Raw genomic sequence first — 11,646 nt, forward strand, 5'->3', positions numbered from 1 at the left:
CCAAGTCCTGACTTTGCCACTAACTTCCCTGAGGGCCACGGCTCCCTCCTCACTGTTTGCTGAGTCTCTGACAGTGGCCGAGGGACTCTCTGGGGAAAGGGAGATGGCAACGGAGGGCGGGGGAAGAGGTTGGCAGTCACAAAGGGAGGAGGGGACAACAAAGAAAGGCTATGTCACAGAGTGCGGGCGGGGAGTGTCAGCAGGCACATCACGACTGCTGAGATTTTGGGGAGCAGAGAACGGGCATCAGGGGCTTGACTTCGCTGGCCCCTTCCTCTCGTCCACCCACCCCGGAGGCAGCTTCCCGCTTTCCTTATAGAAGCCGGTTTTGAAAAAGGACTCGTTTGAAGATCGCTTCTCCCCCAGCTGTTCCTGCCAAGGACGTCTGGACTAAAGATTGGGGTTGTAGCCGGTCTGATTCAACCGGTCTGCCCCTGGCGAGCTCGCAGGCTGCCATGAAGTGCTGTCTCATCTTCTCTGTCATGAGCGCAGCTGGTGAGAGCCTGGGCCCTCGCCGCAGCCCAGGGAGAGACGGGGTGGTGCAGGGAGAGGCTGGAAAGGGAGGCACAACCCAAGAGACAGGGGGCACTTCCTTCCATTAACTGCTGAAGGAGACAAAAGGAGCCATCCTTCGCGCTCAGCTCCTCCCGTCAGCAGTCTCCCCCAGCGCCCTGGGGCCTGGGAGCATGTCGGGATGTGTCCCTCACAAGTGCCCTATGCTCCTCTGGGACTCCTGAGTGTGTGATTTCCTAGACTGTCACGTTTCCTGGACAGCCACAGGAAAAGCCCAGCTTCCCTTTCTCTGGGAAGGACGACTTGGATGGGCGAGCACAGGACAGGAAGCGGGGCTGGGGCAGGGGCTCTGGAAGCCTGAGCTTTCCCTTCCCTGAGCTTTTCCATTCCTTTCACCTCCAAAGTCAGGGAGTAGTAAATTTTTTACTTCCGTGCCTGGCAAAGACAAGTGTCGGTTGCCTCAATGTGTATAGCTCGGGTGACATGCATGATTCTCCCCCGATCTAAAAAATATATCTATTGAAAGCAATCTAAAGACCTTGATATTATCTCTGCAAACCTTAAGCTGGGAAGAACTACCCCAGCCAAGCTCATGGCTCACCCTCCTCGTCTCTCTCCCCACCTATGACCCCATCGATTCTTTTAGGAGTTGTTCTGGCTGCAGATTCTCAAAGCGATCATTCGAACTCACCAGATGATCTTAACGTTCCCTACATGGTGTATCTGCAGTCCAGCCCCGAGCCCTGTGTGGGGACCCTCATTCACCCTGAGTGGGTTCTGACGGCGGCTCACTGCCCCTTACCGTAAGTAACCCTTTGCTCTTGCGGGGCAGGAAGGAATCTATTTAAACAAGAGCAGGTCTGGTGAGGCATTCGAGCAAGTTCTAATGGCATTCAAAGGGAATGAGAAGACCTAGGGAGAAATGGGGAAAATCATTCATACTTGGTTGGTTCAAGAGGTGATGAATAGGTAGGTGTCCGAAGACTTTCCCAAGGAGAGTAAATAACATTCCTGCATTCAGCATGTTTGCTGAACATTTACTATATGCCAGGGGGTGCTTAACAGACTAAAAACACAGCAAGGGAACGAGATGGGCATGAGTTAGTTTCCCCTCATGGAGCTCACATTCCGGTAGAGAAAGTAAACTAAAGCAAACAAAGGGCCGAAAACAAACAAAAAAAAAACCAAAAAAACATGAAGACGGTTCACCCCCTCCAAGAACTGGAGTTGAAAACTCTTTTTACATTCTTTTCTCAACTGGACCTAACGCATGAACCGTTTTTAGTAGGAAATGGCTCTTGCATCTCTTGCATGACTGGACTCTGACCACGGACATGAGTAGGTTTGAATTTGTCCACAAAATATAAGGAAAATGAAGTCCTAATAAATTGAAGTCCTAACAGACTCTAAGAATCTTGTGAATCTAAGATCATCGTGGGAGGCACATGGTAAACATAGTGACGTGGGCCTCAGTGGAGCTGGGAAGGGCCTAAGAATATCTAGAAACAAAGGTTCATACAACATACAGGTATAGTACAGGCGAAAAGCTCTGGAGGAACAGGCTGTGGTGCCATCTCTATTATCTGCTCATTCAGATTATCCAAATCATTATCACCACCATCACCATCATCAGCATCATCATCATCACCACCATCATCATCACCACCATCAAGGCTGTGGTGCCATCTCTATCATCTGCTCATTCAGATTATCCAAATCATTGTCATCACCATCATTATCACCACCATCACCAGCATCACCATCATCATCATCACCACCATCATCATCATCACCATCATCATCATCACCACCATCATCATCATCACCACCATCATCACCACCATCATCATCACCACCATCATCATCATCACCACCACCATCATCATCATCATCATCATCATCACCATCATCATCATCATCATCATCACAACAACTAGACTGTACAGTGTATGTTCTAGGTAGCAGATACCATGGTAGAGAAAGTAAACCAAAACAAATAAATGGCCAAAAACAAACAAACAAACAAACCCATGAAAAGAGTGGCAGGCTGTAACACACAGGAATGAAGCGCGAGACCTGCTCTAGTCAGGGTGGTCACGTCAGGCCTCTCTGAAGACATGACGCCCACAGGAAGAGGCGGCGGCAGCCAAGTAAATAACCCCAATACCACAGCCCTGTAAACTGTCGTCGTGACTCTTTCGCAGACCAAGGCAGGTCCCTTCGGTTCGCAGGTCTGAGAGATAAAGGTAAGACAGGTACTGGGGAAAGTTACCGCCGATATTTCCTGCAGCTCCGACATTCTGTGACCCTGCCCTCTGCTCTTCCTCCTAAAGCTTTCAAATCCGGCTGGGAGTTTATCGCCCCAGCATCCAGCACAAGAGCGAGCAGATACGGAATTACTCACTGACCGTGCCCTACCCTGAATTCGACGCGCGCACCCTGGAAAATGACCTGATGATGATAAAACTCTCCAAGGCCGCGACGCTCAACAGCCGCGTGGGGACCGTCGCCATAGCTTTCGAAGACCTGGCGCTGAATGATTCCTGCTTTATCCCCACCTGGAGGTGGAACGACTATAAAAACCGTAAGTGCTCGACTCTGTTCTTCGTCCTCAGGTTTTGGAGCTGCGGGAGATGGGCAGGGGTACACCTGAAGGACACGGCTGCTCTGACGGACTGTTCTTGACCCCAGAGCGATTACTTCCAGGACCTAACGTGACTGACATTAGAGGCCAAAAGATAACATTTCAGGAGACTGATACGGGCTGGCCAATCTGACGTCAACGGATGGAGCAGGCGGTTATTGTTACAGCTCTAGAACATTCCAGATCAGAGCCCAGGGACATAAGAGGGAGGCTGAGGGAGCCACCTCTCCCGCCACCAGAGCTGTTTCCATGCAGAGTGCTACTCTTAGACCCGCGGCTCCACCACGAGTTCCCACTGAGGGGTGGAGACCAGGGGCTCACGGGGCAGTTGGTCATTATGACAGGCTCCTGGTGTCCCTGCCCTGCCACGCCTCTGGGAAAACTGCCATAAACCCATGTTGCGGGGCACACACTCCTCCGCCCTCTGAGCTCTAATCAGTCTGAGCAGAGATGATCTGGTCTCCGAGGGGCAGGGTCTCACCCTACTAGGCGTGTTTTATGAAGACAACTGCTTTCTTCATAAAGAAATTCGTTGGTCCCCGTGGGCCTTTACTTCACGTGGCTGCTGCTAATAACCTTTACGCTCTCTTTAGGTACTGTCAAAGGGTGATGGAACCGCCCTTTGACAGACATCTGAAATGCAACAATCCTGCTCTCTAAGTAACACTGGGCTTAGCTTGAGCAATCTCTGGTTAGTTTTTTGTTTCTTCTTTGCTATTCTCTAGGAGAAATAAAGATTATATAACACCTTGGTTAGAATCCTTAAATCCTGAGGTTGACGGTAACAGTATAGTTACAATCGCTATGACAGAGATAAGCAATATGACTTCTTCGGGGGAAAATATATACACAGAGATACACACACTTATAAATAATCCACTTCTAAATAACCTATCTCATTAAAGAGCAGTTTTAGACCCACTAAAAATAGTTTTATCCTTTGACGAGTAAATGTAAAGAAGATGACGTAGGTACCAACAATAAGGACTTCTTGGGGACAAAGGCTGTGTGTGTCTCTTCCCATGGTCATTGATCATTTTCTCATGAGTTTTCAAAGTCCTCCAAATTATGCAGAGTAGAGAGAGAACTACAGATCTGATTGATGTCTGACGTCAGGACCGAACACTCTGAAGCCCCTGCTCAGACACAGACACACTGGACACGGAGCCCTAAGGAGGTGGACGGCTCCCTATCGGCGATGAGCGCCCTTGGGGACTAATGCATGTATGAGGGGCTGATGGCCAGCGTGTGTTGGATGAAAAGAATGAAACTGGACTTCGTTTCTCTGCTCTTTCCCACAGTTAGTGACCCCGACATCCTGACTTGGACAAACCAACATTCTCTTCCCTTCCTCAAGTGCAAGAATATACTGGAACGAGAAGTGACAGTCAACATCATGTGTGTGGGACAACCTCTAAGCACCACATTTGAAATGAAGGTATCTTTCCTTTCCCCAGACAGGAAGAGAGCAAAGGGTCCATGAGGAGGAGAGGGGATTGTGGGAAATCCCCAACGGCCTGACGGTCCCTCCCCTTTCCTCCCTCAGTCTCTGGGTTTGTAATTCCCCTTCCCCTTTTTTTAGGGTGGGAGAGATTCTGGGTACAACCATTTATCCTTTCTCCACCTGCCTGCTCTCTGGTGGGGTCAAGCTGGACCCAAGAGAGGAGAAATCTACGTAGATGTGAAGAGAGGGTTGTCGTCTCTCATGAAAAATGACTGCAGTCCTCAAATGCCTCTGCTCCTGCAATGTGCCACTTCTTGAGACTTATCCTTGTTCCACGGGGACCAAGCAACATTGACCTTCTTGCTTCCTCCCCCCTGGCAGGAGGTTTCGGCTGCTCCAGCCATCTGCAGTGGGAGGGTGCATGGAATCTTGTCCTGGTCCAAAGGAAGTGTCACCCTGGGAAGTGAAGGCTTCTTCACAGAAGTTCATCCCTATGCGAAATGGATCATGAAGACCATAAATGCCTACTGAGGCCCCTCCGTCCCCGACTCCTCAGTGCGGTCCTCACAATCCTCCTTGTTCTTGATCAGAATCCAAATAAAAGACATCCAGTAAAAAAAATGACAATAAGAACTGTGCTGTGACCCCTGGCCACTTCATCACATAAACTGTGAGAACAATGAGAAATGTAGCAACAATCCCCCATCTGTTTATTCAAAAAGTGTGGGATCGTCAGCTCTCTGGTAGGCTCTGCACATGCTAGGGATACATGAGTGACTATGATTCGCTTATCAATGACCGATTCCGACATCTAGTGACAACTGTTATAATGGAGATGAGCGCTCTGTGAGGACATACCAAAAACGCATTCTGGCGGCAGGCGGAGTCGGCGGCGGTGTCACCAAAGAGGCAGACAAATTAGGGGAGAATATTATAAAACTGAGGCTATAGTTAAATGAAAGTCAAAAAAAGCCTAAAAAATGTGGCACGTCCTAGAAAATGTCTTTAAATAAGTAATACTGGAGGGCGGACAATAAATGTCTACAGAGGGGAAAGGAGAATATAAAAAAAATCATTTGTAGGCGAGCGAGTATCAGATAGCAAAGGGCCTGACCTGTTTGGTAAAGGAATTTAGATTTTTGTCTTGTAGAAATCAGAGGAGGTGACATTAATACATTCATGGTAGAGAAACGTCATCAAATTTCTGAACTGGGAGAAGCAGCATCTGTACGATCCAGATGGACTGACTATGAGTAGAAAAATAGAAAGGTGTCTGGGTTAACATCCATGCTTCTCACTTGGCCAACTGGATAGAAGATGGTGGCTCTTGGAGACAATACGAACAGAACCAATGTTTTCACACGTAAAGGATCAGAAGCCTGGTCGTGAATTAGGAGAGACGGGGCATGTTATATTTGATGTCCTTGAAGGAGATGGATGGTCATTTCTAGCAGACAGCTGGAGACCAAGATCTGGATCTCAGATGATGTCTGGGCAATAGCCAAGGAGTTCTGTATTTATGGCTAGCAGCTGCGGGCTTTGGTAGGGCTCCGTGCCACTGGGAAAAGCTCTGATGGGCACGGGGCCCTTCCCTCACCTAGCGTACGGTGGGCAGAGGCACAGCATCTCAGACCCATTGACCAAGATACCTAAAAATACAGAATTGAGAGGTTTTCGAGCAATGCAGAAGTTGCAGTCCAGAGTGATATACGAGTTACACGCAGGGGAGGAACACTATGACAGGGGGGTCATCTGTTAAAAAGGCAGAGGGATAGGGAAGGTCAGTGAGATGGGGAGAGGGAGATGATAGGGCCACAGGAGCAAGAGACTCTGCAAAGAGTGAAGGGGTTTGGGGTTCCATCCCATGGGGAAGGCGGTCACCCGGTGTGTCTGCAGAGATTGCAGAGGCGGGTTGGTTCTTGGACATTGATATACCCTGAGCCTTCCCTACCAAAGCAAAAAGCAAAAATAGATCTAGGTGATGACTAAGATCCACAGCTTTCTCCTCACGCACACACAAAAACCATCTCAAATTTGGACACTAGGCCGTTTCATTCAACTATGCTTCTTTTTCTTGTAATCTTTGGCCCACCCGAACCACGAGCCCCTCCGTTTGCCTGTTTCCTGTCGCAGCCTCATCTCCAGTTTCTCCCTGCTTCCCGCTTCTGAATCACCGCCCGATGCTCCCTGCTCTGATCACCTTTTGTAACTGTGAAATCGGGTCTTCAGTGCTTACTGACGATCTGTATTTTCCAAGTCCTCTGTCTGTGTAATTCAGCGTAACGGCCAGGTCGGACATCCTCCTCTGTCCTCCGACTGTCAGGGCCGCCTTCAGCGCATGACCTCTGGCTTGGGAGCAGAGGGATGCGAAACCCTCTGAAGGTAACGTCACTCGACTTCCCACCGCCCACCTGCAAACGCTTGTTTTCTCATTCGCTCCTTTCCATCCTTCCTAGAAGTAAGGCCTTATTATCTCCTCCGACCTCCTCACGGACTTGCTTCATTGAGTATCTCGCTTTTCCGTACTTTTCAACTTCCTCTATGGACGGGCTTCTTCCTGTCACCACTTAAGATAAAGCCTCCCGTCTAAATTACAGAGCCCAAGGACAGCTCCCTTGACCTGCTCGCTGGTTCCTCCTGTCTTCTTTGCAGGCAGTTCTCACCTGACAATTCCTGAAAGGTCTGTTCTGTAGGATCCTTCTACGTCTCTCTTCATACTCTTGTATATGCTCAGCTCTCTTCTGCGTCCTGGTTCAGCGTTCCGCAGATTTCTCCCACCACGTCTTCATTTGGTTAACCTCCCCTCATCCTTCAAGCCTCGAACATCGCCTTCCCAATTCCTCTTCTTTTGACCCTTACACGGAGGTGTTTCTCTACCTCCCTTTACTTCCCACATGGTGACATTCATGGTGGCAAGTCTTACTACACCTGTCTCCCCTATTAGTCTTTATCGGCCACGAGGGCATGATTCTCATCTCCCTTACCACTACATCATCGATAGCTAATAAAGTGCCAGCGCACGCATACATCTGTATTCGCTTTTTACTGCTGCAAAAACAAAACAAAACAAACAACAAAAAACAAAAGACATTAGCACAACTTGAATAGCATGAAATAACATTTATTATCTCACGGTTTCTATAAGTTGAGTCCAGGCATAGCTTAGCTGGGTCCTTTCCTCGGGGTCTAGCAAGGCTTCAGGGGAAGAATTTGCTTGTTCAGGTTGTTGGCAGAATCCACTTCCTTGTGGTCATGACACAGGACCCTTGGTCTTTGATGGCTGTTGGGTGAAAGCTGTCCTTGAGTCCGTGACATTGTCTTTGGTACAGAGAGGCCACCCATACACAGTGCTTTGCCAAATGGGCTTTCTCAACATAGCGGCTGGCTTCAAGCCAGTAGGAAGAATCTCTCGTGCATGCCAGTGAGATGTATACACATATGTATTGTGTTAATGTTTATACTAACGTAATCATGGAGATGACATCCCATAACTTCTGCCATATTCTGTTAGAAGCAAGTCATAGGTTCCACCCACACTTGAGGGAGGCAACTGGGGATTATGCAGGATATAAACAAAGGCTTTCGGCTCTGTCTTCCACAACATTCCATAGAATTTTGTCAAAAATGAATTTATTGGCTCCTTACCTCCTACACTATAAAATCTTATATAATAAGGTTTTTCATGATTTAATTCCTGTTTATCTCTCCACCTAGCTCTTAACACGCTCCGTACACTATGTGGTTGTAGTTCTGCCAAGGCACTATGTTATTTCACATATTCATGCTTTTACAGAAAACTTTCCCTCTTTTTGAATTTTTTTTTTTCTCTTCTTTTTATGCCAGACAAGCTCTTCCCCTTCTCCAAGACCAAGATACAGCATAACTTCTGGTCACTCCTCCCTTACACACAACAGACTGAAGAAGTGTCTTTAATTCTAAGTCATACGCCTCAATTAAAAAAAATTTTTCTCCCAAATTTATGAAAAAATTTAAACACACGACAAAGCTGAAAGAATTTTACAGTGTTTACTTGTATACCTACCACCCAAATTCCACCAATATTTTTATTAACCTCTTGCTTTGGTGTTACAACTGATGTATTTATTACAGCTGATGAACCAATATAGGTACATTATTAACTAAAGTCCATAGTTTGCGGTAGGGTTCGCTCGGTATAGTATACAGTCCTGTGGGTTTTGACAAACATACAACGTCATGTATCTACGATTAAGAGTATCACACAAAATAACTCCACCCCCCTAAAATTACCCTGCGCCCCACCCATGCATCCCTCTCCCCCTCTCCCCGAATCCAGCAACCACCGATCGTTTTACCACCTCTACAGTTTGCCTTTTCCAAAATGTCATAAATTGGAATCATGCAAGACATGTTACTTTCAGACTAGCTTCTATCGCTTAGTAATAGGCATTTGTGTTCCAACACTTTATAGTTCATTTTTTTTTAAAAAAAAATCACTGAATAAATATTTCATCGTATGAATGTACCACACTTTGTTTTATCCATTCACTTATTTAAGGACATTTTGGTGGCTTCCAAGATTTGGCAAGTATGAATAAAGCCACTATAAACATTCATGAGTCTACGGCCATGCCACCCTGAACGTGTCCGATCCCGTCTGATCTCAGAAGCTAAGCAGGGTCGGGCCTGGTTAGCACTTGGATGGGAGACCACCTAGGAAGACCAGGCAGGCGTTAAAAAAAACTACAACAACAACAACAACAAAACATTCATGAGCAAATATTTCGTGGATAGAAGTTTGGGTAATACCTAGTTGCGCAGCTGCTAGATCACACGGTAAGACTGTTTAGTTTTGTAAGAAACCACCAAACTCTCCCCAAGTGGCTGCACCACTGTGCACGCCCACGAGCAAAAACGAGAGTTCTTGTTCTTACATATCCTCCCGACATTTGGCGTTTTCGGCGTTTTGGATTTTAGCCATTCTGCTAGGTGTGTAATAGTATCTCATCACTGTTTTAATTTGTAATTCCCTAATGACACGCTGAGAATCGTTTCATATGCTATTTGCCACCAGTGTGGTCACATTGGGAAACGGGGTGGGGGGCTCCGAGGAAGTAGTCAAGGTGAAACGAGGTCATGAGGTCACCGATCTCACGGGTTCGTGTCCTCCTAAAAGAGCCAGAGAGCTGGCTCCTTTCCTCTGTGATTATATGCAGAGAGGAAAGGCTGTTGGAGGACTCAGCGAGAAGGCTGCTGTCCACACACCAGGAAGAGCGCTCTCGCCAGGCACTGCCTTTTCTGGCACCTTGATCATGGACTTCTGGTCTCCAGAACTGGGAGAAAATCAATGTCTCCTGCTGTTGAACCCCCTCACTCCCACCCCCGGTCTGTGGCGCTTTGTTACGGCTGCCTGAGCAGACATTTGGCGAGGTGTCTGTTCAGATCTTTGGCCCGCTTTTTAATTGCGTTGTTTGCTTTCTTGAGTGTTGATTTTAAAGATCTCCTTTATATATGTTGGACACAAATGACTGAACAGATATGAGCTCGGCAAATGCCCCCACCCAGACGGTGGGACGGCAGGATGCTTGGCTCTGAATACTCGGGTTTGCAATTGCCGTTTGTGTCCTCATCATTCCACTCAGCTGTAAGACCGCTGACGCTGGGAACAGTGTCTGCACATTCGGGCGCCCTCGACAGTGGGCACGGAGCCCGGCACAAGTCAGACACAGAATATAGACCGCGGGCGGGCTGCCTGGCTGAATAAATAAAGAGATCAGCAGTGACACGAGGGGGCTAATAAACCTCGAGGAGGAGTTTAGGGTCAGGCAGAGGGGTCAAGGTCAACAGAAGAGGGCTGGAGATGAACGTCACTGGCACACAAACGGGGCCAGCATCACATAGACGGGTGGGGCCGGTCTCCTGCATGCAGTTCGGAGAGGGGCATGATTTCAGAGTTTGACAAAGCGGGGACCAGAGAGGAGGAGGCTGTAGAAACACCATGAACGTCGACGTCTCTCAGATTAAGTCCTTGCTTCTCTGAAGAGGGAGAGCAACACACTAAGCCATTCTCTCCTGCGTCAGGGGCCAAGTCACCTGATCTCTGTTCTTGTCCCTCTGACGCTTGGTGCCACCTTCTCCTCTGACTGGTGGACACCTCTTCCGGAACTGAATTCTGCCACTGAAAGAATCCAGATGATAATTTTTTCCAACCCCAGAACCTTTTCTTGCCTCATCTTACTGAGCTCTTTACTCTCTCCTCTCCATCCTTTCCAGAGACCCCGAGCTGAACGAACCTCATCCTTTGAAAAAGCTTGTTAACATCATTATGAAGTTTATCCACCTCTGCGCGCTCTTGAACCTGCCTCGTGAGTGTCTGAATTTTTCTCTTTACTTGCCAAAGGGGAATCCTGGGGGAATCGCGGAAGGTGGGTAAAGACAGGACCAGTGTGCCAGGACTACACGTGCTGGACTGATTCTCCCTCATCACTGCCACTGTCCCCACCCGGTGTCCTCCTGTGATACTGCCTCCTGCCTGCCTCACCTCTGGCTGACTGTTGTGCGCTTTGTAGGGGAGGCATGGACACTGACGCCCTAATACCAGACCTACTCCTCCTGAGGAAGACTGTGAGCTGGCTCTGGGCCTGCCTAGGACAGGACTGATTTGGGCATGAGACAGTGAGAAGTGGAGGCAGGGGCTGAAAGCAGGGGTCTGACCAATGGACACGGCAGCATTCAAGGGTTTAGGTCCTGCCCAGGCATGGTGCGGGCAAAAACTTTGGAGGTATTCATAAATCCTCTTTCTCTCACACCCCACATTCAATCTGTTTGGGAAATTTCGCTGACTCCCTCTTCTAAACATAGGTCAAATCCAATCGCATCTCACCACGTCCACTGCTCGCCATGGTCCAAGCTGCCATCTGCTGCCTGGATGATCAAATCATTCCCCTAATGAGCCTGTCTGTGCTATACACCTACACTCGACACGTCTCCGTAAGGAAATTATCCTCACTCCTTGATCGCCCATCACACGAAACCCTGACGCAGTCCCACATTTCGCTCAGAAGTC

At 48.2% G+C, this 11,646-nt stretch overlaps 2 protein-coding genes and 1 pseudogene across 2 annotated transcripts in view; all 3 read left to right on the forward strand.

Moving 5' to 3' along the window:
- Positions 1-455: 455 nt before the first annotated feature.
- LOC102897512 (probable inactive serine protease 58) lies at positions 456-5,156 on the forward strand. The gene is made up of 5 exons (XM_006910462.2): positions 456-495; positions 1,160-1,316; positions 2,847-3,097; positions 4,459-4,595; positions 4,983-5,156. The coding sequence occupies exons 1-5, from the start codon at positions 456-458 to the stop codon at positions 5,130-5,132; spliced, it is 735 nt and encodes a 244-aa protein (XP_006910524.2). The 3' UTR covers positions 5,133-5,156.
- Positions 5,157-9,199: 4,043 nt separating this feature from the next.
- On the forward strand, positions 9,200-9,319 carry LOC112478778 (annotated as a pseudogene).
- Positions 9,320-10,905: 1,586 nt separating this feature from the next.
- PRSS58 (serine protease 58) overlaps positions 10,906-11,646 on the forward strand; it is a 4,803-nt gene continuing 4,062 nt past the window's right edge. Inside the window, exon 1 of the mRNA XM_006910463.1 lies at positions 10,906-10,945. Within this exon, the coding sequence (XP_006910525.1) occupies positions 10,906-10,945 (40 nt within the window). The remainder of the gene's footprint in view (positions 10,946-11,646) is intronic.

This window comes from Pteropus alecto, unplaced genomic scaffold (genome assembly GCF_000325575.1).
Source record: "Pteropus alecto unplaced genomic scaffold, ASM32557v1 scaffold22, whole genome shotgun sequence".
Taxonomy (NCBI): Eukaryota; Metazoa; Chordata; class Mammalia; order Chiroptera; family Pteropodidae; genus Pteropus; species Pteropus alecto.